General features: G+C 37.1%; 1 protein-coding gene across 1 annotated transcript in view; it reads left to right on the top strand.

Moving 5' to 3' along the window:
* FBN2 (fibrillin 2) overlaps positions 1-12,372 on the top strand; it is a 247,610-nt gene that overhangs the window by 155,308 nt on the left and 79,930 nt on the right. Inside the window, exons 19-21 of the mRNA XM_032851970.1 lie at positions 2,126-2,251; positions 7,017-7,136; positions 11,911-12,048. Coding sequence (XP_032707861.1) covers positions 2,126-2,251; positions 7,017-7,136; positions 11,911-12,048 — 384 coding nt within the window. The remainder of the gene's footprint in view (positions 1-2,125; positions 2,252-7,016; positions 7,137-11,910; positions 12,049-12,372) is intronic.

Raw genomic sequence — 12,372 nt, 5'->3', positions numbered from 1 at the left:
AGATTATTGAAATTCATAAAAATATGTAAACCAGCTAGCTTATATTTACCAGAAGCAAAGTTGCTTCCAGCATAATTCCCAAGTGCAGTTGAGCACACAGGCACCCTACTGAAAACAGGGAGATTCAGTGAGCATCTATAAACTGGACATGGTTTGTGGTGCTCCTTCACTTTTTAAAGTAGGTATATGCATAGTTTTGATAAGAATTAAAACTACATTTTACAAATGTAAATGAAGGCGATCTTCAGTTTTAGTTTGCTAGGGTTGCCTTAACAACATACCAAAATTTGAGTTGCTTAAAGCAAAAGAAATGTCTTGTCTCACAGTTGTAAAGCCAGAAGTCTAAAATCAAGGCTTCCTGAGGGCTGTGTTCTTACGGCTCTGGGAGAGGATTCCTCCTTCCCTCATCTAGCCTCTGGTTTTTGCTTGCAATCCTGATGTTCTTTGGCTTGTAGATGCATCACTGCGGTCACATGTCCATCTTTTCCCTATGTATTTTCACATCATCTTCCTGTTGTCTCACATCATTTCATTTCCCCTTTTTTATGGACAGCAATCATATGGGATTACGTTTTACCCTAATGATGTCATTTTAACTTAATTACTTCTAAAATATTGCTATTTCCAAATCAGGTCACGTTATTTCTTCAACATAACTTTTTTTGAGGGACACAATTTAACCCATAGCATGTGGGTTATTCACTAGTGGGTAAATAATTTGTGATAGAGACACTTAATGCAAAAATCATGGGGAAATTTACAGTAATGTTTAAAATATAAGGTTTTTAAAAATCAAGATTCAGAATTAGAGCAAAAACATAACACCCAAAGGAAAAAAATCAGATAAAACACCAAAAAAATAATGTTAATCAGAGCTGGTGGTATCATAGCAAATATTTTTCTAATCTGTTTTCCAAATTTTCACAACATATATTGTATATCTTGTTTGGTATAAGGAACAATTATTATTTACAAGTCTAAAAGTGTAAGTTGAAGGAACTTTTCTCTCCGAACTGCAATTTTTCTTTCTGTTATTAACCACACTTGCAAAAATAAATGTGGATAAGAAGGTAAAATTCAGTGTGAGCTTCTTAAACCTAAGCTATAGATATTTTCTAGGCTGTTCTGGACCGCTAAAGGAATATACAAAATAGGTCATTAATTTCCCATTAAAAATGACTTTTTTCTGAAGTAAAAACACAATGCATAAAGAGTAGTAAACACCTTTTCTTTAGCTGCCATTTAATGTATTTTTATTATAATTTTAATCAGAAAATTTTTTTAGAAATCATGTTATTTTTTAATACATATAAATATATAGGCCATCAGTTTATTTTTTTATATATTTCGTCGGTGCTTTAAAATACATAGTGTGTGTTGGGGCGCCTGGGTGGCTCAGTGGGTTAAGCCTCTGCCTTCAGCTCAGGTCATGATCTCAGGGTCCTGGGATCGAGTCCCGCATCAGGCTCTCTGCTCAGCAGGGAGCCTGCTTCTCCCTCTCTGTCTGCCTCTCTGACTGCTTGTGATCTCTCTCTCTCTCTCTCTGTCAAATAAATAAATAAATAAAAATATTAAAATACATAGTGTGTGTGTGTGTGTGTGTGTGTGTGTGTGTATTTTCATTCCAGGGACTTCAAAACATTTTCACAGTAGCTACCAATATAGGAATGTCCCATATGAGTAAAACCAAATATATTTTGCTTAAGATCAAGGAATGTGCTTTGGGCATAAAAAGACTAAGCGTGGTGGGCAGATGGGTGAGATAGGCAAAGTGGATTAAGAAGTGCCAGCTTCCAGTTATAAAATAAATAAGTCGTGGGGATGAAAAGTACAGCATAGGGAATACGTTCAATATTGTAAGAACTTTGTATGGCTGGGGACAGATGGTTCCTACACTTACATGGTTGAGCATTGCATAATGTATATAAGTATTGAATCACTGTGTTACAGACCTGAAACTCATATAATATTATATGTCAACTATACTTGGACTATATACTAATTTTCTAAAAGGAGAGATGAAATCAAGGAGGGATGAGAGAAAAAAACAAAAATAAAACCTCGTTGGTCGCTGGGCTGTCCATTTCCCCATATGTATCTCCTGTCTTCCAATGGTTGCTTTCAGACATTGATGAGTGCTTGGTCAATAGACTGCTCTGTGACAATGGCCTATGCAGAAACACGCCTGGGAGTTACAGCTGCACATGCCCCCCTGGGTACGTGTTCAGGACTGAGACAGAGACATGTGAAGGTAAGAGCCACCTTCTTCGCCTTACGTGTGAGTAGTAAGTACCTAGATAGGCACAGATGTTCCTCAAGTACATGGATGAAATAAGATAGAAAAGAGAGTGTTGTCTGAATATTCTTTAAATGTAATCATGTCTTTCAGCTCATCTGCCAGTTTTAGAAATAGCATGTACTCCACTGGTAGGTGGAGTGTGTGACTCTTGATCTTGGGGTCCTGAGTTTGAGCCCCACATTGTGTGTAGAGATTTCTTAAATAAATAAGTCATTATTTCAAGAAAGAAAGAAAGAAAGAAGAGAGAGAAAGAAAAAAGGAAAGAAAGAGGGACGGAGGGAGGAAGGAAGGAAGGAAGGAAATAGCATGTACCTAACCCAGTATACAAATCTATCACTTTTGTTCCATTCAGATAAAATCTCAACAAACACTTTGAAGTTAGCAGTGGGGAGAAAAGTGAAAAGAGCCAGGGCGTTTTACTTGCTGAAATTAAATGTCAGATTTTTGTTTGTTTTCTTTTCCCCTTTGAAAAACTACTGTGACACATTCACACTGGCCTTGGAGACCCTGAGTCGTAATGGCAAGGTCAGCCCTGAGGCATTTTATTCATGACATGATTGATATGCCTCAGAGATTTGCCCAGAAAATATTTGGGGCTTGAGTAGAAATGGCCACCTTATATAAATTTATAGTCTAAGAAAGTTTTCCTATTTGATGATTCAAAAGTTATTATTTGGGGTTCTAGATCATAAATCACTTTTTAAAAATGTCCTCATTTCCTTCTGACTACATTCCTGTACAGGGGACATTATGTGAGTGACTTCCATGACAAAAAAGCCTCTTTTCCGATGAGATACCAGCTAAGCAGGCAGCATGCATCAGTCATGTATTTGTTCCTTGATGAAAGTGCTGTGTATCTCAGAATAATCTGTTGTATGACTACTGGTCGTTGTTCTTAAGTCCCGCTGTGTGGGCCTGTAGAAGTGTTTGTTGACATTCTCGAATCCAGAAACTGCTGCCAAAGTCACTTAAAAAAAAAAAAAAAAAAGATTTCATCTTTAGTTATTTCGAACAGACCTTTCCTTATCTGTTAAAGTATTTATTTCTTAGTGACTCCATAGCCAAGAAAACGGCAATAGTAATATGATGCAAAAAGACGTTAACATTCTCTCTGTCTTATTGTTTCATTTCAAAGCATTCTTGTGAACAGAAATAAGTTAGGACTTGAACAACATGCCAGAACACGAGTGACTCAGCCAAAATCAGTGAAATGCGATTACAAAGTGCGATTCTAAGTTTGGATTGATTGGAGGGGCCATTGAAAAACAGTAATTAGCCTGGAAAAAAGAAGAAAAATAAAAAGGAAAAGAGAACCTTGGTATAAAATGTACTTTCTCTAAACTTAGTCCTATTAACTGTCCTTTTGGAGGAGCTCCTCCAAGAAGAGCACTCAACTTCAGTCCTAGTTAAAGTACATGAGGATTCATCTTCTCTATAGTTGAGCAGTTTTCTTCAAAACTCATAGAGTTTTGAAGATCTGTCAGACAGAAAAGTTGTCTTTTCAGAGTAGCTCAGGCTTTGCCAGTATGCTCACCTAGAATGTTTCCTAGCACCCATTCCCACCCCGCTCTGACACCTGTCATCCTTCAGAATTGCTCTGAGAAACTTCGTACTTTGTAAAAAAAAAAAATATATATATATATATATATATATATTTATATTCAGCCATATCTCCTCCATACATTTTTTTGAAGGATGGGGGAAGGGATTTCAAGGGTTGTATTTTTTTTTCCTTTGTTCCTGACTTTCTGCTCTTTTTCCCTACTGTCCTTTATCAGTTTTTACCTATTTTGTTTTTGAGGATAAGCTTCTGTTAAATGTCAAGAAGCACTGAAAGCAAGAGCACTTTAGGACACCTTCTTGGTTTAACTAGGAAGCTGATGAACTTGTTTCCCTGTCCACAGTCACAATACCCTTCGGTGCTATTATGAGAGAAGCACGTGATGGGGAAAACTGAGCTGTCTTTGAATCGGTTTGGTCCAAGTTCTGTTTGTATACTGAATTTGTCAGTGATATTTATAGCATATTCCCACCATTTTAACAGGTAAAATGGGGTCGAAGGGTACGGGGCCCAAATACCAAAATATAAATCAAAGGTCAGGGACTCTCCTGCCTGTAGGAACACTCGAAGAGTGGGAGCTAATAATGTTTAATAATATAACGCAGGATGATTACATACACATGAGGAACATTAATACCAAATCAGGCAACAGCACTGGTTAGCATGAGTGCCCTTTATTTTTGTCCAGAGGATAATCGTTCCTGATAAATCTAAGCCTTTTCTTTAACATGAAATGTGTATCTGTCATTCCTAGGAAAGAAGTTCATGTTATGTAGAGAAGAGAAATGACAGAGAATTATTTTGGCTGTAGTCTTACGACATTGATGGAAATAAAAATGATTTATTGTGAGAAAACCAAATAACTTAGTTCTCACTTTCTTCCCACTGCTAAGTTATTTGCATTTTATTAAGTGGCTTAAAGAAATAAAAAAACAACTTTAAGGCCACAAATCTCTTTTTCCCTTGGGTCTTCTTATTTCTGCCATTGCATTCACACAGTAAGTGTATCTGCCCAAAGCACTTCTCTTTTTTTCTGTTCTTTCTAAACTAATTTCCAAAGACGAGGCAGGGAAGTATTAGCAGATTCACTCGAGATTCGTGCTTTCTCTGTATATATTTACTGTAGCCACTAATTTTCTTGTCATTTATGTTTTCAACAGGCTGTTTTAAATATATAATAAATAGCAGTGATAACAAAGATCCTCTGATATTTCAGACTGAAGTTACAAAAAATTTATTTTCGTTTTTTCTGAGCTCTGTGAGTCTGTGAAAGTTAACATTTTTACAGCAAGCACTGTGGTTTAGATTGTGTTTCCAGTGACATAACTAGTTAAATGTAAACCAGATGTGCTTTGAAGTTTATTTCCAGGAATGTACAGTGAACTGTTTCAATTCCTGGTTCCATGACATTTGTAACATAAAAACGTTGTATTTAAAGAAAAATTAAACACTTGATATTTGTAGCTGTCATTGCATGGGATTATAGTTTTGGAGTTTATAACTGCTTAATTTAGAATAGGAATTTGGAAATATATGATACTGACATTTTGCTTTCTGGGCAGTGTCTTACAAATGAAATTAATAGGTGAATTATATATAGTTTGTCCTCAGATTACTTATCTCCTCCTTGTTTTCTTTGTTTGGGGGGTTGGTTTTTTGTTTTGGGTTTTTTTTTTTTTTTTTTTTTTGGCTCTCTGATTCCTTTTTTACATTGTGTTTTTACTAAAAGAATTTCAGTACTCTGGAATAGATGTTTTCTTTCCAAATCTGTACTGTATTTATAAAACCTGCTCTTGTATTTTTCCTTTAAGAGGATTTCTTGGCACAAACAACCTGAAGAAAAAAAGATGAATTCATATTTCTTCAATTTCTACTTCATGAATTAAATTAGTACCTGTGTACTTCTTGAAGTAACAAAGTCCATAGCCATTTTCCACATTGATTTTTAAATTTGCATTTCAAGTCCACAGACTTGCAGAGGAGTACTGAGCCCTGCCTTTTCAAGACCAGTTTGGTTTATATTGACTTGAGACTTTGAGGCATAAGCATTGTAGCATTTTAGTTATTTTCATGTTTTCCTCAATATAGTATTTGATATTCAATTCAAAGAGGTGTTTAGAAAAAGGTGCTGTGGTGAACTCAGAAACCTGTGTTGCAACAGAAAAATGTCTTGAGGTATGCTGACCTATTTCACATAGTTAACCAAGCACAAAAAGAAATCTTTGCATCTCTTCTTTAAGTTGAGAGGTTGAATTTATACAGAGTCAGTTTTGGATATTGTTTCTATTACTTGGACTGAAGCCTGTATTTATTTTTAATTAACTCCTGTTAAACTAATTCTCTTGGCTTCAGATTTGCTTTGGTTACCACTTGAGAACATGGGCATGCTCTGTTTACTTCTGACCCTCAATAGCAATTGTTTATATTACATGGTCTAATTTGATTAAGGACTCAACTCAGATTAATGATAGGAAAGGTCTGTTTTAAGCAATTGAAAGTGATTTTTTTTTTATTTTACCAAAATCAATTGTGCTTTAACAGACTTCCCACACCATACATCTAAATGTGAACAGGCTGAAGAGAGAGGCAGGTAGAGGGGCCTAGAAGACAATGCTCTCCTCAGTATTAAAGCTTCATCCTGGTCTCCTGACTTGTACCCAGGAATTTGGAGTGAAAGCCAACATTGTGATACATTGTCTCTAATACAGGCTTTTTACTTTTTGTGAAAGCTCCCAGAGCCATAGATGACAGAAACAGTCAACCTTTGTTTGAGCACAGTATACTGTACCCAGGAATATATATGTTGCTTTCCATGTATTCAGATTTCAGATTTCCCACAGGGCAATTATTTCTTATTGAGGGGGAAATCAATTCAATTTACATAAAGTTGCACTGAAATAGTGACGAGAAACACACTAACCCCTTTGCAATATTGGGCTGATTCCTATAGTCCTCCTGAGCCCCTAGCCATGTCTGTGTGTATCCACACTGTGAAATTCATGTCTCCATTCCCCATTCACTTTATGCCTCATAGATCCATATTAAAATTGCAAGAGCCAAGTTTACCAGACATTCTGGCATAGCATGGCTTGTTGGAATAATATTTTCCAGAAACACATGGCAGTTCTAACAGAATGTTTTCCTTCTGGATTGTAGATATAAATGAATGTGAAAGCAACCCATGTGTCAATGGGGCCTGCAGGAACAACCTTGGATCTTTCAATTGTGAATGTTCTCCTGGCAGCAAACTCAGCTCAACAGGATTGATCTGTATTGGTAAGACTTATGCCCAGTGCTGGGGTTTCGGTTTCATGGCCAACCTGAGTGGGGACTGCAGACCTTAACCATGGATGCAAACTGAACATGATCACAGGAAGCTAGTAATTAGGAGTTGCATTAGTTGTTTGCTCTCATTACTGAGATGGGAGTAAAACATGATGGTGTAAATGGGCAGACTCTTGAATGCTGTTAGCTTCTAAGAAGCATTCCTTTGATGTGAGTAGATCTATTATGCTGTAAGTTATGAGCATTTGCATACCACACACATACTTGCATTCGCTACCCTGAGAATGCCCCAGGTACCATACATTCAAATCCCGGCTGCATACTTTTTATAACAAGCTTCAAAACAAAAAATATGAGAGTTGGGACTCATTAACAGGACAAGAATTTGAAGACTAAACTTTAAATATATAGAAGGAATTTATTACTTTTTTTATTTCACCCATCAATCATGAATGTATAGGCACCACAGGAAGGAAGGAAGAAAAGAGAACTGTTTTCTTAATTTCAGAACTCTCTCAGGAGAAAGATTCCGAAACTTCCAATCTGGCATTTTTTTGTATGTTTGAAAACATGTAAGGTCAGGTTGTGATAATGATGGTAGGACATGTATAAAATGGTCTGATCTATTACTGTAAAAAGCAGTCCAGCACATGCAAGGGGAAGAACTGGACCAGTGTCCATGACTCCATTGGCCGGGCACAGGACAATTCATACGATTAGCTGGTATCCACTTTTAATGGAAACTCAATCTGTATTTTCAGATAGAAAGGTATTTTAGTTCTACACAGTACCAGATAAATTGCCAGTTTTTGTTTGTTTTCCAGTCAATATGAATTTCCACTTCATGTTTGCCAAAGACAATAGTGTTTTTGGTATAATGTCTGATGCTAACAATGTTTATCTGGATGGTAGAGGACCTGTTTGTTACACTAAGGGAAATGACCAGGGACAAACTTATCAATGAAAACCTGTCCTTTGGGAAAATGCCAGCTCCTCATCTCTCAGTGAGGTGCAGCTGATGAAATTTGAGCCTTGCTCAGCTCTCCATATTAGGAAATAGACTGCCATCTGCCTAGCGCATTACATCTTTTCTTACAGAATTCCACTGGGGGAGGGACAGAGTTTGGATCAGGTGAGGCAGAAATATTTTTGCTAGGCCACAGTTAACAACTGAGATAGAGTCATTTTATTGTTCAAAGGAAATGAACTCAGCATTAACTAATGTCAGTTAATTGTCAATTAAAATCAATAAATTAATGTCTCGGAAAATTAAACCTATATGCCACTTAGGTATCAAAGGTATCTTAGTTTTTGCCTCATCCTAAAAACTTGTATCATTTTGGCCTTTTACTGTGTATTTATTAGTGAAAAAAGAGCAAAGACTTTTACTCCCGAGTCATTATGTTGGGCAACTAAACACCACTGTATTTTTCCTCAGTAGTGTGTTAGGAGTTTTTGTTGGTTGTGATCAAATTTGAATATCCCAGGCTAGAGCTGCTTCGAAAGAAATTTACTTAACATTTTAAAATTTTAGACATCATTTTATGTTTTTTCCGTTGAAAACCAAATTCTAGCTTTTAACAAGGAAATAGATCGTAAAACATACACAGGGAAAACTACAAAAATTTTTAATAGGACTGACAGTGGCTCTAATCAGTGATCAGCCTCCAAACTGCTCTTTCCTAGGAAGCATTAGTCTATATTAAGAACTGAAAAAGATTCCCCAGTGTGCTTACTAATGTAAAATTAAGTTAGAGTGTATAGGAACTAGATAGACACTTAGAATGTTTAGAGATTTAGAATACATTGTGCAAACTCCTTAAATATAAATTAATCTTAAACTGTTCTGTAAATTGCTTGAAGAGACTATTGTATTCTGGTTGAAAATTATTAAATACCATAGAACAGTACATTTGATCAGTTTTTTCTACATGACGTGGCTCGACATCCAATGGCTCCCTGTAATCCAGACCAATTTCCCTCATCTTTGGCTTTGGTCTGCATGCTGTCCTCAGATTCCATGGATGTGACAAGGACAGTAGCTTCCATGGTATCAATACAGTGGTCCTTCCTTCTTTCTTATCTTCAGTGTTAGCAGTGCTCTTTGCTCACACCTTAAGTTTTCCATTTTTTTTTTTTTTTTTTGTCTTCTCTTCTCCTTTTACTTTTCTGGCCCCTTTTTCTCCATTTCCTTTGTTACATTTTCCATATCATCCTGCCCTCAAGCTTGAAGTGTCTCCCTGGTCAGCCCCTTGAACCTCTTGCCTTCTCTATCTATAGGCACACTTAGATGGCCCCTACATTGACCTTCAAATGTATCTGTCATTCCTCAACCTCCCCACTGATTCCAGACTTGGATTTCCAACTCTCTGCACATTGTCTCCATTTGGATGTCCAATGGATATTTCAAATATAGCATGACCAAAACACAATTGCTATCTTTTGGCTTGAACCTGTGTCTCCCAGAATCATTTCTGTCTTGGGAAATGGAAATTCCATTTTTACAATCAGCAGCCTCAAAATCTTTGGAGTCATCTTTGATGTCTTTCTTTCAAAACACCACATTGAATCCATCAGCAATTCCTGTTGATTATATTTGACATTTATGCATATTCTAATCTCTTCTCACCACCACTGCCCCCCCCAGTCCAAGCCCCCAATATTTCTCTTCTTGATTTTTACTGTAGCATCTGTCTCATTTTTGTTTTCTTGATATTTACCACCCTACAGTCTTCACTCAGAGGTCATTTTATAAGCAAGGACTTCTCCGACTTCCCTAGATAATAGAACAGTCTTTCTCCAATGTACACCCTCAAGACTGCTTATCCTGCTTTATTTTTTTTTCAGCATTCTTAAGCAGCCTCTGACCATACAGCTATGTAACTACATCTGATGTGTGTGTGTGTCTATATACACACAGAAAATCAATCCAAGTGAGAGAGATGAATATGTATATATGTACCTGTGTATCAGTGCATTTTGTAACTTTTAAGCCTCATACCACACCAGCCAGAAGCATGATGTTGCAAAATGGAGGCTCTGAAATCAGACTGTGTAGCCTTGACTTGTGATGGGGACACTAAAGTAGGTGGGTGACCTTGGGTAAACTAGTTGACCTCTGCGGGCCTCCTTTTTCTCATCTGCAAGTTACCTGTACCTTAGAGGCTGTTTTACAAGTAAGTAAACAAACATGTGAAAAGCCAATAAAAAGCCTGTAATTTGAGTCCTGATACAAATGGTCTGATGAGAAAGTTTTTTTCACATGCACCCCGTTTTCACCCAAACTGAATCTCAAAGCAGAAGAAAGCAAAGTGAACGTCCAGCTCTTCTCCACAACTTTGCCCTGTCCTTTTTTGTATCTAGTCAAGGATGCAGTTATTTTATTCTGACCTCTGTCCCAAGGCCTCAGGCTGCAGGAGACTTCCTCCTACCTGCTTGTGTCCGGTAAGGAATCAGAAACCACAGCTTCTTCCTTCCCGGCACTGCCAGTTTCACTGTAATTTTCTTTCTCTGTTTCCCACCATGCTTTATTTTTACTGTTGAATTTGGCACTGAAACTTTACCCATATTATTAAATGAATTTTAAGGTAAATACTATAGGAATATACTTTTTCTTTATTGTTCTCCAAGGCTGTGAGCCACATTATGTTGCTAAATTGTTGTCAAACTCTTGTACAGACAGGCTGCATAGCAGTCACCTGAGGAGTTTGTCAAATGTAGGCTCCTGGGCCGCACACCTGGGCACTTGGGAACCCAGCATTTTAATTAGAACCTCGGTAATTTTGTGCACCCCAAACTGGGAACCACAGTACTGCAAGGAGAACTTAGGGTATGATTTCTTTTACCTGAATTGTCCTGGCCCTGCCCACTGGGACTGCATTCCTCATGACCATTCTGAAATCTGCTGCTCAGCAGTCACAGAAGGGAGAGCCTCACTTATGTGTGATGTGCACACAGCTAAAATGTAAGAGCACGGAGCGCAAGGTGGTTGGATATACATCCTTTTTATATTAAATCTCCTATTTTTTCATGTAGTTCACCATAAGCATGTATTCCTTTTTGAACTAGAGACAATATTACACATATATTATGTAAAGGCAAATACCTAAAAGAAAATCTGTCACTCACTAGCCCTGGTGTGTCTTAGTGGTGGTTTTATAGGCGATGTTTCTTTTCTTCATCTTGTTGATTTTTTGGTAAATTATTCATCAAACAATTATCTTCAGTTAGAGAAATAATGGTTTCTCTGTAATAGGACATAAATAATGTGCTATATGTTTGGTGGGGGACTATAAGAAAAGGGAATGATTTAAGGAATTTTTTTGGTAAAATCTTAAGTATCAAAGCATTTATCATAAAAGATCAATCTTATTATAAAAGATCAACCTTTCTCCTTTTTTATGCATTTTTACTACAAGTAATCATCTTGTCATGGTAATTCACTTGTCATGGTAATTACGCTGGTTGTAAATACCAGTGTAAAATCTTGGACAACAGTGCCACTCACAGAGTATCTGTAGATGTAGCTGTATTAGTTGTCATATCCTGTGAGATGTACATGGTATAATTAATTATTTGATTTATGTGTATGTAATATGCTATATTTAAAATACATGTACACGTAAATTTGCTCAAAGAATATACATTAAAACATTTTAAAAATAATGCTTTAGTTAAATACTGTAAGAATTGCCTTTGTTTTATATGAGTGAATTATATTATCTTCAGAGATGAGAGCTTCCCATCCCTTCCTGCTCCTTTTCAGACAGCCTGAAAGGAACGTGTTGGCTCAACATCCAGGACAACCGCTGTGAGGTGAACATTAATGGAGCCACTCTGAAGTCGGAATGCTGCGCCACACTCGGAGCTGCCTGGGGAAGCCCCTGCGAACGGTGTGAACTAGGTATGGGCCTGCCCCAGAACTCCTGCTGGGCTTCTCATTGGAAAGCTGATTCTTCAGCTAGGCGGGCACCTGTTTCCCTATGTATTCCCATAGAGAGGATGACCATAAGATCATTACCCTCCCTAGAATATCTTCTCTGGTGAAATCTATTCACTTGATGAAATATGTATCTAGTTTATCCTTTTTCTATAAGCAGACCTTTTGAGCATTTTCAACAAGAAAGGGAATTTCTGGTATTTAGCTGCTAGGTGATTGTCAATACCCTCCAGCGTTCTTGTTTGCAAATGTCTAAACAGAATGTGATGTCTCTTTCCTTTAAGCCTT

This window comes from Lontra canadensis, unplaced genomic scaffold (assembly GCF_010015895.1).
Source record: "Lontra canadensis isolate GAN:19392208 unplaced genomic scaffold, GSC_riverotter_1.0 scaffold5, whole genome shotgun sequence".
NCBI classification, from domain to species: Eukaryota; Metazoa; Chordata; class Mammalia; order Carnivora; family Mustelidae; genus Lontra; species Lontra canadensis.
The sequence above is the reverse complement of the archived record's forward strand: the minus strand, read 5'-3'. Positions and strand labels throughout refer to the sequence as shown.